This window comes from Grus americana, chromosome 8 (assembly GCF_028858705.1).
Source record: "Grus americana isolate bGruAme1 chromosome 8, bGruAme1.mat, whole genome shotgun sequence".
Lineage (NCBI taxonomy): Eukaryota > Metazoa > Chordata > Aves > Gruiformes > Gruidae > Grus > Grus americana.
The window spans coordinates 4,645,230-4,663,563 of record NC_072859.1 but is presented as its reverse complement, the minus strand read 5'-3'; the positions used below and the strand labels follow the sequence as shown (position 1 = coordinate 4,663,563).

Below are 18,334 nucleotides of genomic sequence, written 5' to 3'. Positions count from 1 at the left end.
ATGTGGATATTGCCCTAGAGAGCTTGGGGTTTCTCTATGGAATCCCAAGGACCTGAAAATGTGTCCAGAGATGATGGAAACAGGTCCAGAGCATAAGGACTAGTATCTTGGAAAAAGACAATGGTCTCCTAAAGTCATAATATTTTCTACTTTCTCTAAGAATACATGAAGAGATAACTGAAACAATGGTGAGCTTCTTGCTAGGGGTATCTCTATTGTGATAGCTCTTCAGCAATACAAACTGAGGACCACCGTGGTACGTATTGGGTGACGTGAATCCATTTCAAAGCCCTTGCAATCTTATCGTCAATGTATTTGTCAGCACGTAGGCGTTAGTGATGCATGGCTGCAGGAAAGTGTTCTCTTTCTGGCCTGTCCATCCAACTAACCACCTAAACACGGATCTATCAGTTAGCTTAGCTGAGAGTTTGTCTCCTAAGCTTCTTCCTGATCTTAGTTGCCCAAGTACAGATCATATCAGAAGTTCTCCCATCTTCTAGCAGTGGGGATTTTGGTTGTGGGTGTGGTGGTTTGGTGGGCATTTTTGTTACTTAGATTATGCAAGCAAGGCCTCCAGAGATGGATTCTTTAAGAACCTGATCTCTCCTTTCTGAAGATGAGCCAGTGCTGCATTCTGCAGCAGATGGCACTGTTGTTTGTGTTCAGAGGTGAGTTTTACTTTTTAATACAAAAGTCCCTCAAACTCTCTTGGCTGCCAGTGGAGCTCACTAATGGATCCAGTGTACTGTGATAGCTCTGTTTCTAAAGCCTTACATTTGAATATACTCTAGTATCTATTAGTGAACTGTTAATGGGAAGATTAAACATTTAAGCATCTTAACATCTAAAAAAATAAACTTCTTGGAATGTCAACATCTTTTATGCAGCAAACACACCAGTCTGAATGTCTGTGTTAGGATAGTTAAGAAAATAAGTTAGGAAAATCCTCCAGGGTATGCTCAATTCCAGAAGAGTTAAATTGGCAGGCTTCCAGGCAGAACTGATACCCAACTTAACAGTTTAAAACTCAAATTTAAAATCTGAGAGGTCAATATTTCTTTTGATTTTTGCACCTTTAGATTTTCTTTCTGCAGAGAAAATGAGGTAGATGCTCTACATATAATGACATCATGTCAGCTTCTCAGATGATGGATTTCTGAATACCAGCCAGCCAAGACAGTATTTAACAGAATTTGATCACTTTTCAAAGGTATTGTCTTTTTAAATTTCTGCCATCATTTAGGCTTGGGTACTTCGTATTTGTTCTGAAAATAGACTTGGGTCTGTCTTTGAAAGAAAATTAAATTTGGGTAAATTTATTTATTGCAGAGAAAAACAGAAGCAAAACTATAGTTTAATTATGCCCAACCAGAACTGCAGTCACGGTAGCTTGAGAAATGGGAAAATCCAGATGTCAAAACTGTGTATAGGTAGAGAGAAGTGTGATTTGGGGAAAGTAGAAGTAAAGGACAAGGATGGTAAATTAGAAAACGTTGGAAGTGTTAACAAAGCAACAACAAAAAAGTCTGCAGGAAACTTGCAGGGTCTTTGGCTTTAGTAGTTAACCTACCTCAGCAAATTGGTTCTTTGAATAATGGAGGTCTTAATAGATATGTGAATCCACTATGTTGCACATGGCAACAGAAAAGTGTCTATAACTTCCCTGTTTGGAATTACCTTATGGAGTTATTTAGGTAAGCTTTTGACATTCATGTTTATTTCTTTTCCTTATAGAAAAATTGCTTAAATCTGTAAAAGCCGTATTTTTATTCCTATACTTGTTTCGGGAAAATAGCAACTGATTTTTGTTGTTTTCACCGTTGTGCTTATTATCCTCTGAGGTTTTGCACCACTGACACTTTACTGCTTATTTCAGTGGTAAGGGGGAAGATGCTTTTCCAGTCTCTGCACAGCATGCTGCAGGCAGCCTAAACTCTTCTTCTGCATTGCCCAAAATTTACAATGCGGATTTTGAAACCTGAATGTGAGTTCCTGTATTCAGATTCTCCTGAATATAAATTCCCACAGCAATTTGAGCCTTCCTAAATGTTTAGTCTCTCATCCTTAGGACTCTGAACTCATATACACATCATTGACATTGCTGATTGTATGCGGAGATTAGCGTAAGGGGACATCGAAGTGAAGGTATTTGTTTGTTGATGACTGTAGGAGGAATGAAGAGCGTTAGTAATTATCCACTGAATTATGTAGTACTACTGAATGGAACCTTCAAACCTCTGTGGAATAACGTGTATTGGTTTTGGCTAAGCCACAATTCTTCTTTCTTCTGGTAATTACATGGGGCCTTATCAGTGTAAATATCAGAGTCTTAGAATCTTTACCATCATTTTCTTAATTGCATTCCTTCCAAAGGTAAGCAAAGACTGTCCTGAAACACGAAACCCACACCCAAGGACTGGGGGAGAAGAAGAGGGACAGTGAGGGGAGTCGGAAACAGCAATCATGGCTATGATGGATGTGGGAAGACAGTCCCAACCCTGAACCAGCACAGAACTGGGGAGGGGATAGGCTGGGGCAACTCTAAAATTTCTTAAAATGTCTATAAACTACTGCAAGATTTTAACCCTCTCTAGGCACCTCTAAACCACTGTATACCTCTTCTAAATTGCTCTAAAAGTCCTTTAATCAGCTGTAAAGAGCTGCAAGGACCTCCATATTGCTGCAGTGAGGCAATTGCCTCAACACAGATGTAATTTACACAACTCTAAGTGGTCTCTAAACCACTCTAAAACTCTTCTAATCAGCTCTAAACGGCTCTAAACATCTCTAACAATTTATTACCCCTTTAAAATGTCTTTAAATTTCCTGTAAGCAGCCCTAAAGATCTGAAAATTAACTCCAAATTCCTCCAAAACTCCTCAAAAGCACACTAAGCAGTTCTGAGGAGCTCTGAGATCCCTTTAAAGAGTGGTAGGGTCCTCTAAACTGCACTCACACCTTTCTAGACCTCCTTTATGCAGCTTTCAGATTCATCTGATCTTATCTCAAACTCCTCTGTATTGATGTTTGGGCCTCTTAAACTCCTCTAAGGACCTCTAAACCTCCTTGAATATGCTCTGAGGTGCTCTAAACCCCTCTAAAATACCACCAGACAGCTACAAAACGCCTCTGATGAGCTCTTAAAGAGCTATTATTACACCCCCTAAATTACACCTTTTAAAAATCATTTAACTGATTCTAAAACACTCTAGGGTGCTGCTAAACCAGTCTGGACTTCTTGAAACAGCTCCAGAATACCTCTAAAATGCACTGTACTGCTCTACAACACATCTAAACAGTTCTAAAATTCTTCTAATCAGCTATAAACAATGGTGAGAAAAGTATAAATTCCTCTAAAACCTCCACTCTACCTCTGTGAAAATCCTCTAAACAACACTAATATCTAAAATTCTTCCACACTGTTTTAAACAGCAGTAAAATGCTTCAAAATAGATCTCAAACCCCTCTCAGTCTCCTTGCAACTTCTCTAGAACTCCTTTCTGCAGTTCTGAAACTCCTGTTTAGAGAAACAGCACTAAAACTTCTCTGAAGTCCTCTCAAACTGCTCTGAACAGCACTAAGCAGCTCCACACCACTCTAACTCCTCTAAAACCCCTATAAACAGTTCTAAGCAGCTCTAAAGTCCTGTAGTGTGCCAAAACTCCTGTAAAGCATTCTAAACAACTGTAAACTCCTTTACCGCTTCTAAACCTCTTCTAAAACCCTCAGAGCACCTCTAAAGTGATGTAAAGCTCCTCTATGTTGCTATAAGCAGCACTAATGTGTCTTTAAATACATCTAAAGTGCCTCTAAATTCCTACTGTACAACTGTAACCTCCTCTATGCAGTTCTAAAATTCCTCTGAAGAGCTCTAAGCAGGTCTAAAACTCTTCTAGACTAATCTGTAACTCCTACAAACTGTTCTAAGCAACTCTAAACCACTTCACGCTACTGTAAAACTTCTCTCATATGCTGTCAACAGCACAAAGTAGTTCTAAAACTCCCTTAAAATACTCAGAAAATCTTCTGAACTTTCTTAAATGGCTCTACAGAGCACCGAATTCTCTCTGAACCTCCTGAAATACTGTTCTTCTTGGGCTAGTACTGCTTAAATTCTTCATTAATGACCTAAATGATGGAGCAGAGAGCGCTCTCAGCAAGTTCGCAGATGACACAAAGCTGGGAGGAGTGGCTGGTGGACCACATAGGTGTGCGGCCATCCGGAGGGACCTCAACAGGCTGGAGAAATGGGCTGGTGGGTCAAGGGAGGTCATCCTTCCCCTCTGGTCAGCACTGGGGAGATGCATCTGGAGCGTTGGGCTCCCCAGGAAAGGGAACATGTGGACTTCCTAGAGTGAGTCCAGTGAAGGGCCTCGAAGATGGTCATGGGACTGGAGAATCTGTATTACAAGGAGAGGCTGAAAGAGCTGGGACTGTTCAGCCTGGAAAAAGAGAAATTACCCATAGGAGTGGAAGAGCATAGAGAAAAGGGGATTTCTGGAAGAATGAGATGAGCCTCAAAGAAAAGAAAAATACACGTGCTTTGCGAGAACCTGGTAATAAAGCCAAACCCCAGAGAAAGCAATGGCTGCGTGTGAACAGCCCACAGTGAGCATATTTTGGAGTGGAGGAGGAATACCACAAACCCAAACTCCTGAGATTATTCTGTGACTACATGAAAAATATGCTCCCGGAGCGTACAACAATGGGGGATTGTTCTCTCCACTGCAGGCACGGGATGCTCTCAAAACGTGCTCCGATGGGAGATCTGAAAGTACATACTGGAGGCAGAATGTCTTACTGCACTTGTTTTGTGGATGGGTGTAGAAAACCCAAATGATTTTCCCCAGGAAGCAAACCAAGCCCACAGGAGAGCTGCAAGCTGCAGGCATTGGGACATACTCAAGAAAGACTGATGGATGTCTTTTTGGTGTTCAGTCTTATGGACTCTGTATGGCCTTTTATAGCCTCTTTTCTTCTGAATCTGTTAAATGTCAGCCACAAATCTCTGCAGGGTGTTACTTTGTCTTAAGAGGTGCTGGTGGTCTGCTGGTCAGATCTGCTGGGAGAAGATTTGACTTCAGGACCAGCTGCAGTTCTGGTGGGACGGAGGAGGATTGTTCAGCGCACAGCTGCCTTTCTGCTGCGGAGTCCAGACTCTGCGCTGCACGTCGTACACATCTGGTAAAACCACAAGTTGGAGAAGAAAACAGGAGCCACGTGGGCTGCACGCGAGGAGCGGTTTTAGCTCCCCATGTGCCATTGTCTTCTGCTTGCTTGTCATAGCCTGACCTCCGTTTGCCTTTCTCATGCAGCGACACAGATCCTCCTGGCTCCCCACGCTGCGTGTCCCAGAACCAGGGCACTGCACTGGCGTTGGGAGTGCTTCCAGCACCACAGTGGAACAAGGAACGGGCTGATGGAAGGGCAGGAGATGAGGAAACGGGCAGCCGAAGCCCTTCCTGGTTGAAGTCCTGCGGTCCCCACAACGTGAGCTGCGCCCAGGTTGTGGTAGTGTCCATAGTGGGGCCAAAATGAAGCAGGTCTTCCCCTTAAGTACTCATTTCTTTCTATCTCATGGCTTTTTGGCTTATGGCATAGTTTTTCTATTCTATTCTAAACATTATAGGTTTATATGTTATTATCCAAATAATGATGATTTGTAGAAGAACTGCAGATTAGAGGCACTGAGTAACAGGAGGTCCCCACCACAGCGGCCGTCCATCAGGGACAATGACTACCTGCAGAGCTCGCAGCTAGATAACCACGACTAGGTAACTGCGACCTCTACAAAGGGGGACGAAGGCACAGAGATCAACGGCTGGCTCATTTCTGCAATGCCACAGCTTTTAAATTTGATGCTCAGTACAGATTTGAGACCCTGAGGGTGAAACATGCATGTTAGTCACGTAAAAAAAATGCAGAGATGTAAGATGAGTTGGAACGATGCTGAATTTTTTTGGTGAATGGGATTTTGTTTTACAATAGTGATAGTATTTTGATGCTTGCTCCTGAATTATTGAGCTGTAGTTTTAGGCTTTGTCTCCAGTTGCACCTTTGTTTTTGTCTGGGAACAGAGAATAGATGAAATTTGACTAATTTGTTTGGAGAAAAAAAATAATCTGTTAATCAGAGATGCTCTTTATCACAGTTCCCAGGCCTCCGCGAGCTTTTGACATGCCCTCTGGTGCTTGTTCCCTTTACGACAAGGCAGCGTGGGTTTGCTTCCTCGCTTACTGACTTTCGAAATCCTTCTCTGCGGAAAATATGTTTTTCTTTCTGTTGCACGGTGCAGTGGCGACATGCCTCTCTATCAGACAGCTCCAGGATTGCATTTTGACGCTGCTAATCACAGCAATAGCATGAACTTCTCTTGCGCGCAGCACAAGGGTAGACAACCTAAGGGGAGCTGACCTTGGCTGAGTTGCTTCAGCTGCAAACGCCCTTCTAGTTTGCAGCCAGGCTTCCCTCGTTATTTTCAGCCATCAACAAAAAGATAACCTCTTTTTTTTTCTTTCCCCCCAGCAGTGACTTGTGCCTGGGCAAAAATCCCTGCTGAAATATATAGAGCTGTTAACCAAACTCTCCCAAATCTCCGGCCCTGATGCTCGGTGGTGCTGCTGCCCGCCTCACCTTACCACAGGTACCATTCCTCCGGCAAAGCGTGCCGCTGCCAGCTCTCTTATCTCTCCGCCCTGTTGTTCAGTTATTTTTTTTAAAGTGATTTTTTTTTTTTAACGTTTGCAAACAGCGATTAATAATCCAAACAAGCTGTAGCATTTAAGCAGCACTCGCAGAGGCATGGGAGGCTGCGGGGATTGTGGTTGGATCGCTCATCAAAGGCAGCCGGGGAGCGAGCGGAGGGGGGACGATGCCGAGCTGCTTTCTGTGGAGAGCTGTCAGGTGATGTCGGCTTCCTGCCGCCGGCCGCTGCCTGCTCAGCGCTTTTTTACGGCCGGAGCCTGCTGGAGCAGAACCGAGGCGGCCCTCTCAGCCGGGCCGGGCCGAGGGCGGAGCGAGGCGGCCAGCGGGGCCGCCCCGGAGGTGCTGCGGAGCCGGGCCGGCCGCCGGCGAGGTGAGGGGAGCGGCCGGGGCGGGGACGACACTGGGGGGGGGGGGGGGGTGTTTAGGGGCCTCGTCCTCCCCGGGGCAGGAGCCGCCTGGGCGGGCTGGGCCCGGTGCTGCCCGGCGGGTCGCTGTGGCCTGCCGCGGGGGGGGGGAAGGGGGCGGCGTGAGGTTGTCTTTCTCGGGGGAAGGGGTTTGGGCCCGGTTCTCTTCCAAACTGTTCTCCCTTCCGGGCTGCCGGGCGTTACCAGGTATGTGCTAGACCACAACCTACGTGTAGAAAAGGAAAGGTGAAATAGAAGATGTCTCTGAAGTGTAACTGCAGCTGGTGCTCCCAGTCCTGCCCTGGAGTGGAGCTGGCTGCAGTAAGACACTCTTTCCACAACAAGACATGTCTTTCTAACCAAAATTAACAGCCTGGCAAAGTCCACTTCTTCTGAACTTTGCCTGTCCAGTTTTGCTTTTAACAGAAGTGGAACAACACTTAAATAAAGACGGTAATAATTTTTGTCTCTTTCCAAACAGCTCAATGACACCCAGAAAGAAGTTGCAGGGTCTTGTAGCTGCTACAATCACTCCAATGACTCCTGATGGGTGAGTTGTCAAAGTCATGCCGATGACTGTTACCTTAGACCCCTATTTTCCTTCTTTATTATTTGGATCTGATCAGGTTTGGTTTTGGTTTTAAATCAGATCTCTGATGGGATGGGGAGACTATTAGGTTGGTCCCACTAGGACTAGAGTGGGATCCCTTTGCCTCTGTATCTTCTGTTGCGCAGCAGGTGCTATAGGTCTGGTTTTGGAGTTTCGATCAGTCTCCCATCTCTTTTTCTGCTGCTTTTGTAGGTACAAATTAAATAACAGTAAGGTTATATGTGTAGAATATTGCAGTATGTTCACGTCGATTAAGGAAAATCACAGTCCTAGTTAAAAAGAGGTCGAGAGCTAGAAAATAATTGTCAAAATCTGAAAGCCTTTCAGGCTTTTCTTCACCCTAGCTAACTCATGCATGCATTCATGTGTGTATATGTATGTGTGTATGGAATTTGTCTAAACCCGAGGAAAACACTGCAAGGACTGCACAGTTCTGAAAATAACATCAAATCGAAAGTTGAAATTCAGCCTTCCTCAAAGCAGTGATGGGAAACAGATGTCCTCCCTACCGCATTTTGACGTTGCAAGACAGAGTTGTTTGGAGTCAGCAAAGGACCCTGAGCTGCTTTGATGGGGCATATGTCAAGATCTGTATGTTTTTTTTGAGGGAGACGGTGGAGATTTGCTGGTACAGTTCTCTGAAAGTGAGCCTTTACTTTTGACAAGTACTGTCTTGGGAAACTCATTTGCATTGCAGTCACTACTTTGTTTCTTGCTTTACAGGGAACTTACTTCTGATTTCATTTTTTCTAACAACTCAAAGTTATTGCAGCATGGTATTTGGAGAGTGACCTGGGCCCTCTGCCCAGAATGCATGGCCCTCATAAGATACGTTCTGTGAAAGCAGCTATGAAATTCTGAGTGATGTGTGAACCAGGTCAAGCGCCCAGAATTGACTTCCAGGCTATAGGGTTGGTCTGTGTGTTTGACAAATGAAAACAATGGTGACATATTATACACTGATAAACAAAGTAAGTTTGTCCTGGAGAGAAGATAAACCTAGAAATTAAATTTCCCCTGTTTGTCCAGGAAGTCTCTTGCTTTCCTCATCCTTTAATGAGAGGTCAGTCAAAGTAACATCCAGCAGATGCCATTTCACTGTCTGTGTCCAGCAGTTATGAGTATAGTTTAACTCTTTGCCAGCACTTGCACAAATATCTTTGTGCTGTCAAGAGGACTCCTGTTTCCCTCAACAGTCAAACACGTTTGAGTGCTTCTTGTTCTCTTATATCTCCTCAAAAAAGTCCTATGCTGTGGTGAGCTTGCAGTAATTACCAGTAGAGAGAAAAGGTTGGAAGAGTGAACTGCTTGTCAGGAGGAAGAGACACCGGAAGAAAGAATTCAGAAGTGAGCCGTTACCTGAAATCTTAAATACATGCTGAGAGTATCCTACCTTGGGGTAATCTGTGTGTGTACAAATGCAAGGCTTCAAAAATGTGTGTCTTTTTTTTTTGGTTTCTTAATCTCGAAGTTTAAGATATCTGTGGGTGGAGACTTATGGTTGTTGTGGTTCCTTTCATTTCAGACAAATTAACCTTTCGGTGATTCATCAATATGTGGATTATCTGGTAAGCGAGCAGAACGTGAAGAATGTTTTTGGTAAGTGTTTTTTTGACAGAAACTGTGTTACACCCCTTTTGCCTGGGTGGGAATCCTGTTATATCTTACCTGATAAGAGCTGTAGCAGGAGGGACTGTGGATGTGGGATCATCCTAACCATTTATATTCACCAGTGGAGAGAGTGCAAGCAATACTTAAGGCATTTGCTTTTGCCTACACCCCGTTTCTGTGTGGGATAAAATAAGTGTTGCCTTCATATGGTGAATGGATAATGCTGTGTTTGCAGAGAAGACTGAACTGAATGATTCTCCCCTTTGCCTGGGCAAGATACAATCATCTGGTTGAAAACCATCAGCTCAGGAGTCCAGGGAATTCAGTGAGCTCATCAAAGCCAAATGGGCTTCTTTAAGAGACCTGTGGTGCCGCGGGTGATACCAAGGTGGTCACAGCTCCCATGTCTCTGTTCTGCCTCCTTCTCGGGGACCACTGCGAAGAGAATACAGTATCTGCTAAACCACTGTCATTCACAGCCTGGAATAGTTAAGTAAGCTGAAGTCAGCGATAAGACTTTGGTTCAAAACTTCAGTCAAAAGAGTACCAAGATGCAGAGCAGAGGGTGGCAGTGACTTCAGCCATCCCATTTTAAACTGCTGTTTGTGAGTGAACATACTGACGTCTCGTTGTTTTCCAGGGGTGCTTTAGCCTAGGTAGCACGCACGGTTCCACTCACGACAGAGACACCAAATTTGAGGTCAGGCTGTTTCCCTGGGGTGGAGGGTAGACAGTCACTCTGCCTGGCTAGTTGGGCCTCCCTTCGTGCGCTTGTCACAGCCTGACTCACGGCTGGGAGAAGGAGGTAGTGTCTGCAGGGGAGGAGATGCTGGGGGACAATTTCCCAGTTTCAGCAGCTGATTCTGCCACCTCCCTCCCACAGCTGCTGATCCCGAAACACCCAGGTTTCCAACACATCATTTAGTGATGATAACACTGCTGTCCCCATGCAGATGCTGGTGCGGAGCATTGCTATCTTAAAATGAGTTAGGGGAAAAAGATTTCTGTTTAGTATCATCAAAAGTGTCAGTTCTTGTCTTCGGTAAAACCAATGCATGTAGGCCTGGCCTCAGCAAGCATGTTGTGTTGTGTTGGAACAGTGAATGGCACAACAGGAGAAGGACTGTCCCTTAATATCCGGGAGAGGAAGCAGTTGGCAGAAGAATGGGTGCGCCAAGGAAAAGACAAGTGAGTAGCTGAGAGGGAACAGGGGATTCTAGATCTCGTGTTATGATACAGGCATGCCTGATGGCAAAGCCACATCTGCTGATGGCTTTTTTTTTGAGTAGCTTCTTGTTGGGCTTTGTTCCCCAGCTCCTTTATCATAGAAGTCTGTGGTTTTGTTACTGCCAGTTAGCAGAAATGGACACCAGCTGCTTAGAGCTTGTAAGAGTCCTTCTCTTTGGTGCACTGAGAGGCAGGGGGACAAAAAAGGGCTGTGCCCTTTGCTTATTCTTGAGAAGAAATGAAAGTAAAGAGCAATCTGCCTATTTATACTCTTATAATATCTTTATATATCTCTTGTACCTGTCATTGTCTTGTATCACTCACCACTGCCATCTTCTTAATTGCTATGTCAGAGGATATGGAGAGGAGGAGGTGTTTGGGGTGAGAAGGATAGTGAGCGGAACTAAAGTGGTGTGAAGGCTCACAGTCTGTGTGGATATAAAGAAGAAACGCAGAAATGGGCCTGATGGACTGGAACCTGGGAGATTGTCTTGGCAGGAGCAGACAAGCAGTTGAAGGTGCTGCTGTGAGGTTGAACCCTTCTAGTAGTTCTGCAGAGCAAGAGGTTTAGAAAGCAAAGATGCCTTGATATCCTTTCCTTTTCCCAGCTTCCTCTTAAATCCTTAATGTCTTAAAAAATACTAAAATTTGTGCCTCCTAGCAGCCTTGCAAATATGACAGCAAGGAGTCACACGATTCATATTTGCAAATGTGCTTTCTTTTTTCTACCACCAGCTGCTTGCCACTGTCGGCATTTTCCCTGTGTGTCTGCTTGCCAGGCCAACGCAGGTTCAAATCCCTTTTAGTTTTAATCTAGCTCAGTGAAGTTCTTGTTCTGCGGCTCCCTGGTCTGAAGCGATTCATTCGGGCAGACTGGTATTTTTCACCATCACTGAAACCTCCCCAAACTTTTTGAATTTGTTCTTGTGCAGATTGGATCAGGTGATCGTTCACGTGGGAGCACTGAGTCTGCCAGATTCCCAAGAGCTGGTGTGTATATATGATTTCTTTTCACTATGTGTGTAATAGTTATACCACAGATGTACCTTCAAATACTTCCCGTTCTCTCGTTTACAGGCGAGACACGCAGCAGCCATAGGTGCTAGTGCTATTGCTGTAATAGCTCCCTTCTTCTTCAAACCCACAAACAAAGGTGAGTAGATGTGATTGCCAGCCCTGCTTTTATATTGCCCTCCAAACCTTGACCATAGATACAGGATTAATGCCATCTTCTTTCTTTGGAAAGTATTCTGGTGATAATGTTTGCACACCTGTCATGTCTGGTGCTGTTTTAAAAATAGGAAATATTAGAAGTCTCCCAGTAAGATGTGGGAGGGATGTCTTTTGGGATGTATATTGTTAGCTTCTTGTAAAAAAGAAGAGTTGCTTATGGAAAGACTAGTTAAGTCTGTCTTCGGAATAGATAGTATGGAGTTCACCCTTGATCTAGGCCACACAAGGAAACAACTGGTTCTGTCCTGACCCTTGCTGGACGCTGACCAAGTTGATAAACTGCTGATACACTGGCGTGCCTCTTGTTACTGAGGTGATCGCATTTGGTTCTGCGCTCCTAAGGTTACCTCAGAACTGATAAATGGAGTGTTTTGCTTTTAATGTAATGAACATAATATAAAAGAACCACGTGAAGCGGAGGTTTGTAATAGAAATGTTAAAAGTTGTCTGTATGAATTATGAATGGAAATCTTCATATGAAAGCACCAGAAGAAACCGGAGTGAATTGCCAGAATGGCTGGTATTGACAGCCAAGGACACAGCTGGTGGCAGTCAAACTGGTAAACACAGAGGAACAGCACAAAGATCAGAAGACCTTGCTGACAGTAGTAGGATGGCAGTGAGATTTCAGCCCATTGTTTTTTGCCATTCCTCTTCCTGCTATCCCATTGGGGAGATTGCCTAAGATCTATGAAGGATGCAGTGCACGAGATTCTCAGGAAGAATGTCAACCATAATAACTTTTTGATTCCTAAAACAGTACAAAAAAGTTGTCCAAAAACCTGCTCATCATCACCGTTGAGCAGTACTCCAGGGAGGTGGATGTGAACTTGATCCCTCCTTGTCCTCTGTGTTCACACGAGATCCTGGTGAGACCGCTTTGGCACACGGCTCTTGCACGCCATGAAAGCACGCGTGAGTTACATCTGTAAGAGAATGAGCGTGAGTTACTGAAATTGGTTTGGTTTAAAATAAATACAATCTTTGCTTTCCCTAAGGTCTTCCACTGAATTTTGTTACATTTATTTTTTTACGATGCGTGAAGGTTTTTACACGACTTGCTGTGTGGGTACGCAAGCTGTAGATGGCCTCTCCACAGACCCTGGCTGCTGTGAACCTGAACTGTCTTTCACTACGGATAGTCCCCTTCTCTTATGGGGGTACTTGCTTGTTTTCTTCCAGATGAGCTGATTGCTTTCTTACAGAAGGTTGCGTCTGAAGCCCCTGCGGTTCCATTTTATTACTATCACATTCCTCCTCTGACGGGTGTGAAAAGTAAGTACTGCTTAGTCAGCTCTTCCTGAGCCTGTAGGCTCATAGCAACCCACGTAATCCCAGTGGCTGGTGTGATTAGTATACCAGTAGTATGCGGCCTCTGCTCCCATCACATGCAAGCTGTAGTGGAAAGGATCCTTTCAGAAAATGGGAGGTGAATCCAAGGCTGGAAAATAAATCAAATTCCTCTTCACTGGAAAAAAGTTATGGCTTATGAGTACTGAACAACTGGGACGGAGGAGGTGATGCTGACCACGGCTTTGCAATTGGTGTGGACCAGGATAGGTAATTGCTTTGGATAACCATAATTGAATCCCAATTTTTGGCAAGATAGCGACCGCCATCTCTTGGTGTATGCTGACTGCATAGTCATGTTTGCTAGTAAATTACATGTGAAGCCATAATGCTTCTCAAGTCTTACTATTTAGCAGAGGAATGAGGAACAGAATACAGATCTTTGGTTATTTGCTCTAGACAGCAGGTGATGCGGTGTTCCTGGATGTATGAATTTACATTTATTCGTAAATAGGTTGTTTCCAGTTTAGGAATAAACTTTCACTTATCCAGGGTTTTTCCCCTTCTGATCTGGTAAAAGGAATGCTTCAAAGAGGGTGGAAAGATGTCTTTTGTATATTTCTGGGAAATAATGACACTGAAGTTATCTTACTGGTTGTTTTAGAGCTATATAGTTTACTAGGCTTAGGCCAAAAGTGAACAACTTGTAAAATAATAAGTCTCCCTCTTGGGGACAAGACAGGGAAATCTCCCAGAACAGGGGTGTGTTTCTTCACATGAGGTTGCTGTTCTGCACAGTTCGTGTTGAAGAGCTGCTGGATGGAATAAAAGAGTGGATCCCCACCTTCCAGGGCGTGAAGTTCAGCGACACGGACCTCTTGGACCTTGCACAGTGTATAAACAAGAATGAAAGAGAACAGTTTGCATTTCTTTATGGGGTGGATGAGGTAAGAGGCTCCTCTTAAAAATTAGTTCTTCTATGGCATTCTCTTGCTTCAGCCTTGGGGAAAAAAGTAACCCTGGCCTACCTGCCAGGTAGTTTTGCTGCTCCCTTTCACCCCCCCCCACCCCCCCCCTTTTTTTTTTCCTTTATTTTGTTACGCGAAGTAAAAATGGTTTTTTTTTTTCCTCCCCCCACCCCAAACTAGCAACTGTTGAGTGCACTGGCAATAGGGGCAGATGGAGCAGTTGGAAGGTCAGTATGGCTTGGACTTCTTAAGCACACTTTATTGCTGTATCTTCCACTGTCTACACAGTATGTCTCTAACCGTCTTCTGCCACAGCGATGGAGGATTTTGCAGGGTAAGGCTGTACAGTACCAAGCAGACAGTCTGTAAGCTGACCCAGAGGTTTCAACATATTTCTTTATCTTCGTGGCAACTTTTTGAACTAGGGAATTACTTTTATCTTCATTACATGGATAGGGAACCAAAACACAGAGAGGTTAAAGTCATTTACCTTAGTTCACATGAGAAGTCTGAGGAAAAGGGCTCTGCTGAGTTCAATTTCTGATTTGTTTTCTGCCCTTTATACCAGGCTGCTTAGATGAATTCCTGCGTGATACCTGTGTTATTGAGAGATGATCCATTAAATGAACAAGCAACTGGAAAATTAAGTTATTGACTTTCTGTATTGCCTAATTGTTTCTCTTTAATTTTGAAAAGCAGTTCAATTTGGAAAGAACTGGGAAAAGATATCTGCTCTCTAAGCTCTTCTGTAGGGTTTGGCATACTTCAGATGCTTGACAGTATAAACCATATATAGATTGCATGAATCTCTATCATAATAAAGGCATTCTTATAATGTCAACAGCTAAAGCCTGTGGCTACATCTTTTGTTTCAGTGGCTCTAAGTGCCTCTTTTGCATTACCGATTCTATTTTTGGTTTGGTTTCTTTTTTTGGCAGCACATACAACTATTTGGGCCGAAAAACCACTCTGATGTTGCAAGCCTTTGCAAAGCCAGACCTTGCGTTAGCACGGAAGTACCAGGTACAGCACCTTCACTGTGCCCGCTAGGAGCAACCTTCTTTCTCCTCTAGCTTTTACTGGGGCTGCTTTCCGTGTGGTTTTGTCATCCATACCCTGAAGTAGCTTTATTAAAGCAAAATTCTTTCAGCTCCAACCTCCCTGGTTGTTATTCATCTCCCTTCGCCTTTTTGACCAGTCCTTACTAACTTTTAAGCAAGAGCTGCCTTACCCTTCAGCCCCCTAATCTCGTCAATGCAGAGTGAGCAATGGCCTGGCCTTTTTCCCTTGAGCAAGCCCACAATGGCCCAGCCCCTTGGCTGGGAATCTTCTGGGGATACATTACATGATGTCAGGCAGAAAGCTGTCCCAAATCAGCTCTGTCTTGGCCCCTGTTGGTGTTGGGCTGCTTGAAGATCTGTTAGGAGTTCTGAGCAACCGGTATACAAACTATACCCAATGTTTTTATGTCCCCCTGGGACGTTCGCGGCATCTTTCTTTTGCCTTAAAATAGAAGTGACTGCTGGATGAATGTCTAAAAGACATCTGAAAGGATGATCTGCCCTGGGAAATCTCTTCGCTAGGCAGTTGATACTCAGATTTGTAAACCTTTAGAGCCTGATGTGAGACTTAGAGTGTTCTTGGACTGCTTGCAACGAGGGACAGCTTGAACATGAGTGATAGACTGAGCAGGAGTGATGGTTTTCTTATAGCCACCCCTCCCTCCCTTATTCCATTGGCATTGAATTAGTATTTCCCACAGCCTAGCCAAGTGGCCAAGAGCTTTTCTCAAACCTATGCAACAATTGTATACAACATAAATATCATCATAGCTCTAGATGCTTTTACATCTTCAATGTGAAGGAGTGAATAAACTGCTGCTTGTCTTTTCTAGTTTCTCACTGGGGAATTTCTCAACTTTGTCATCAAACTAGGTAAGTCCTGCACTGCCCAAGTCCCTTGTTGTCTCGATGCTCCAGAAGCTCTCATGTTGCTGTACCCGCAGATTTTCCTTCCTGAAAGATTTTGCAATGGGAAATTGTTGCCTATGTGTTTCCTGAGTTAGTTAGCAGCTGGGAGCTCCACAAAGGGAGCTGACCAAGCATCCCTTACAGATCCCACTCTCACTTCCTTCCTCCTTCTGTGGAATCTCACAGCTTTAAAGCCATGACTCTCTGTGATTCACCTTCTTTCTTATCCTGACTCTTTCTGTGGGTTGTTGGTTTTTTGTGTCATTGTTCTATCTCCAAAAGCCCATTTCTAGCATCATTTCTAGAGAGTAATTTTTCTGAGGTGCTCCAGTAGGAAAACAGCTCTGACACTTGTCTCTCCTGCCTTGCTGAAATTTAAGACTAACTCTGGTCAAGGCTGTACAAGGCCACCGCATTTTAAAATGGAATGATTTACAGAAACAAAATCAAGTTTTAATATAAAAAGCAGTTAAAACCAAGTCAAAGCAGTGTAGGGAGACTGAATCAGACATTTCATGGTTTTCACTTAATGAAGAGAATTGTTCACTGTGGTTTTGCTATACGTACGCAAGCCCCAGTGAATCTAGCTGACCTTTAGTGCTTGGTTGTATTTCTTGGGGTAAAAGAGGAAATGCATCATTATTTAGCCTTATAGGTAAAGAGGCAAACACTGAATTTCAAGAGGTGCATAAGGAGAGGCCAGTGGTGGTTTAAGCTGGTACCCAATGTCATTGTCACATGCCAGCAGGACATTACTGCTCCTAGGGCTTTCCTTCGTGCGAGCCTGCCTCGGAGGGACAGCTGTGAGGCTGCTGTGATGACAAATTGGCTGGGATAGCTCAGCCTACCTGTGAGGGTAAATTCGAAGTAGATCTATTTTTGCTTGGTCTACCCGTAGAGGACTCGCAACATCTTTTCTCTTGTCAGGGCTGCATGGCAATACATTTTTGGCAAGGAGAAAGGAACACACGCACAGTCCTGGTTATCTGTAAAAGTGACATAGTAGTTTGTCAAGTGTGTGTCTAAGAAAATACTCTGCTTGGTATCTGTAGGAGGGAAATGATGGCATAATATATAAATAAATGTAATAAGTAGGCATAATTTTTACATTACAGTCTTTCCTGTCTGCAAGTATGATCATCTCTGCTTAGTTACACTGTTCTGACTTCTGAGAAGCGCTTCAAGCCTGGTTATGCCGGATTACACAGGAACTCTATGCTGTCGCTTTTATGGACACCTGTATAGAGACTGCTTTAAAAAAAATGAGCTGTAAGTGACCATATTTTGCTTTTGTCCACCCAGGTTTTGGTGTTGCACAGACTAAAGCAGTAATGACTTTTGTTTCTGGCATTCCCATGGGACCTCCGCGGCTTCCGCTTGTTGATGCCTCCGAGGACTTCATTGTCAAGGCCAAAGCCAAGCTGGATAGCATCGTGTGGCCTGATGGTGACTGATGTTCACTTCCGTGTCGATCTGGAAGTACAGGCTCCTTTTCTGGGATTCGCTGTCACGTGGCGCATTCCGATGTCGTGATGGGCTGCGGTTTCTTTCAGGGAGTTGTCACTGTGCCCAAGCCCCTTCCTGTTAGGGCTGGCCTCGTTGGCACACATGTAGTTGCCTTTTTATGTAACTTTGCTCCCCTGGAGCGCTGCACATCCCAGGACTAGCTGGTATCTTTTAATAAAAAAAAAAAAATCAAATTATCCCCAGTTGAAGGATCCTGACTCCTTTTGTCTAGAAAGGAGGAAGATCTGTCTCTACCCTCCCTCCAGCTAGATCGTTTTGTCCTCTCCCTTGATAAGCATCCCCAACACACAAGTCTGTCTTTAAACATTGGTATGACACCGTGGGTATTTTACTGTTTGTCAGAGAGTCAGTGAGACGCTGACCGCGTATGTAAAATCCACTTTTTGTCTGATCTCGTCATCTTTGTGCACCTCCGCTTAATGCAAAATTAAAACTTTTGCAGCAACGTTCTTAGCTCTGCACTGAGCAGATACTTGTCCCTTTCAACAACGCTGAAGGCAGAATTGAGCCGTACGTCTCTCCATTGCAGAAAGTCACCTGCCGTCAGATGGAAAGGTGCTCTGTTGCACCCTGGGCTTCTCCTCCTCCACCAGCTTGAGCTCTCGTTGTCTGGCAGTAGGTGAGGTCCCACACCCCCCTGACAGCGCTCCTGCCTGCAGAAATCCTACGGGATGTTTGGAAGCAGGGAAAAGAGAGGGGGAAACACGGAGAGGCGCGTTGCTAACTTCTCGTAACGCGAGCCTGGGAGATTCTACTGACTCCTTTTTGCTGTGTAACCGCTGAGTAAGA

The 18,334-nt window shown here is 44.3% G+C and overlaps 1 protein-coding gene across 5 annotated transcripts; it reads left to right on the top strand.

Moving 5' to 3' along the window:
• Nucleotides 1–6,818: 6,818 nt before the first annotated feature.
• NPL (N-acetylneuraminate pyruvate lyase) lies at nt 6,819–17,727 on the top strand. Of its 5 annotated transcripts, none has more exons than XM_054833227.1 (12): nt 6,819–7,075; nt 7,591–7,659; nt 9,245–9,318; nt 10,431–10,518; nt 11,490–11,547; nt 11,635–11,710; nt 12,973–13,065; nt 13,879–14,027; nt 14,229–14,275; nt 14,987–15,071; nt 15,943–15,982; nt 17,134–17,310. In XM_054833227.1, exons 2-12 carry the CDS (start codon nt 7,595–7,597, stop codon nt 17,181–17,183), a joined length of 825 nt encoding a protein of 274 aa, XP_054689202.1. In that variant the 5' UTR covers nt 6,819–7,075; nt 7,591–7,594; the 3' UTR covers nt 17,184–17,310. The 5 variants fall into 5 exon arrangements, with proteins under 5 accessions (XP_054689202.1, XP_054689203.1, XP_054689204.1 ...); XM_054833225.1 differs by lacking the exon at nt 17,134–17,310 and adding an exon at nt 17,321–17,727 and having other exon boundaries at nt 6,873–7,075; XM_054833226.1 differs by lacking the exons at nt 6,819–7,075; nt 17,134–17,310 and adding exons at nt 7,235–7,316; nt 17,321–17,727.
• Nucleotides 17,728–18,334: the final 607 nt, after the last annotated feature.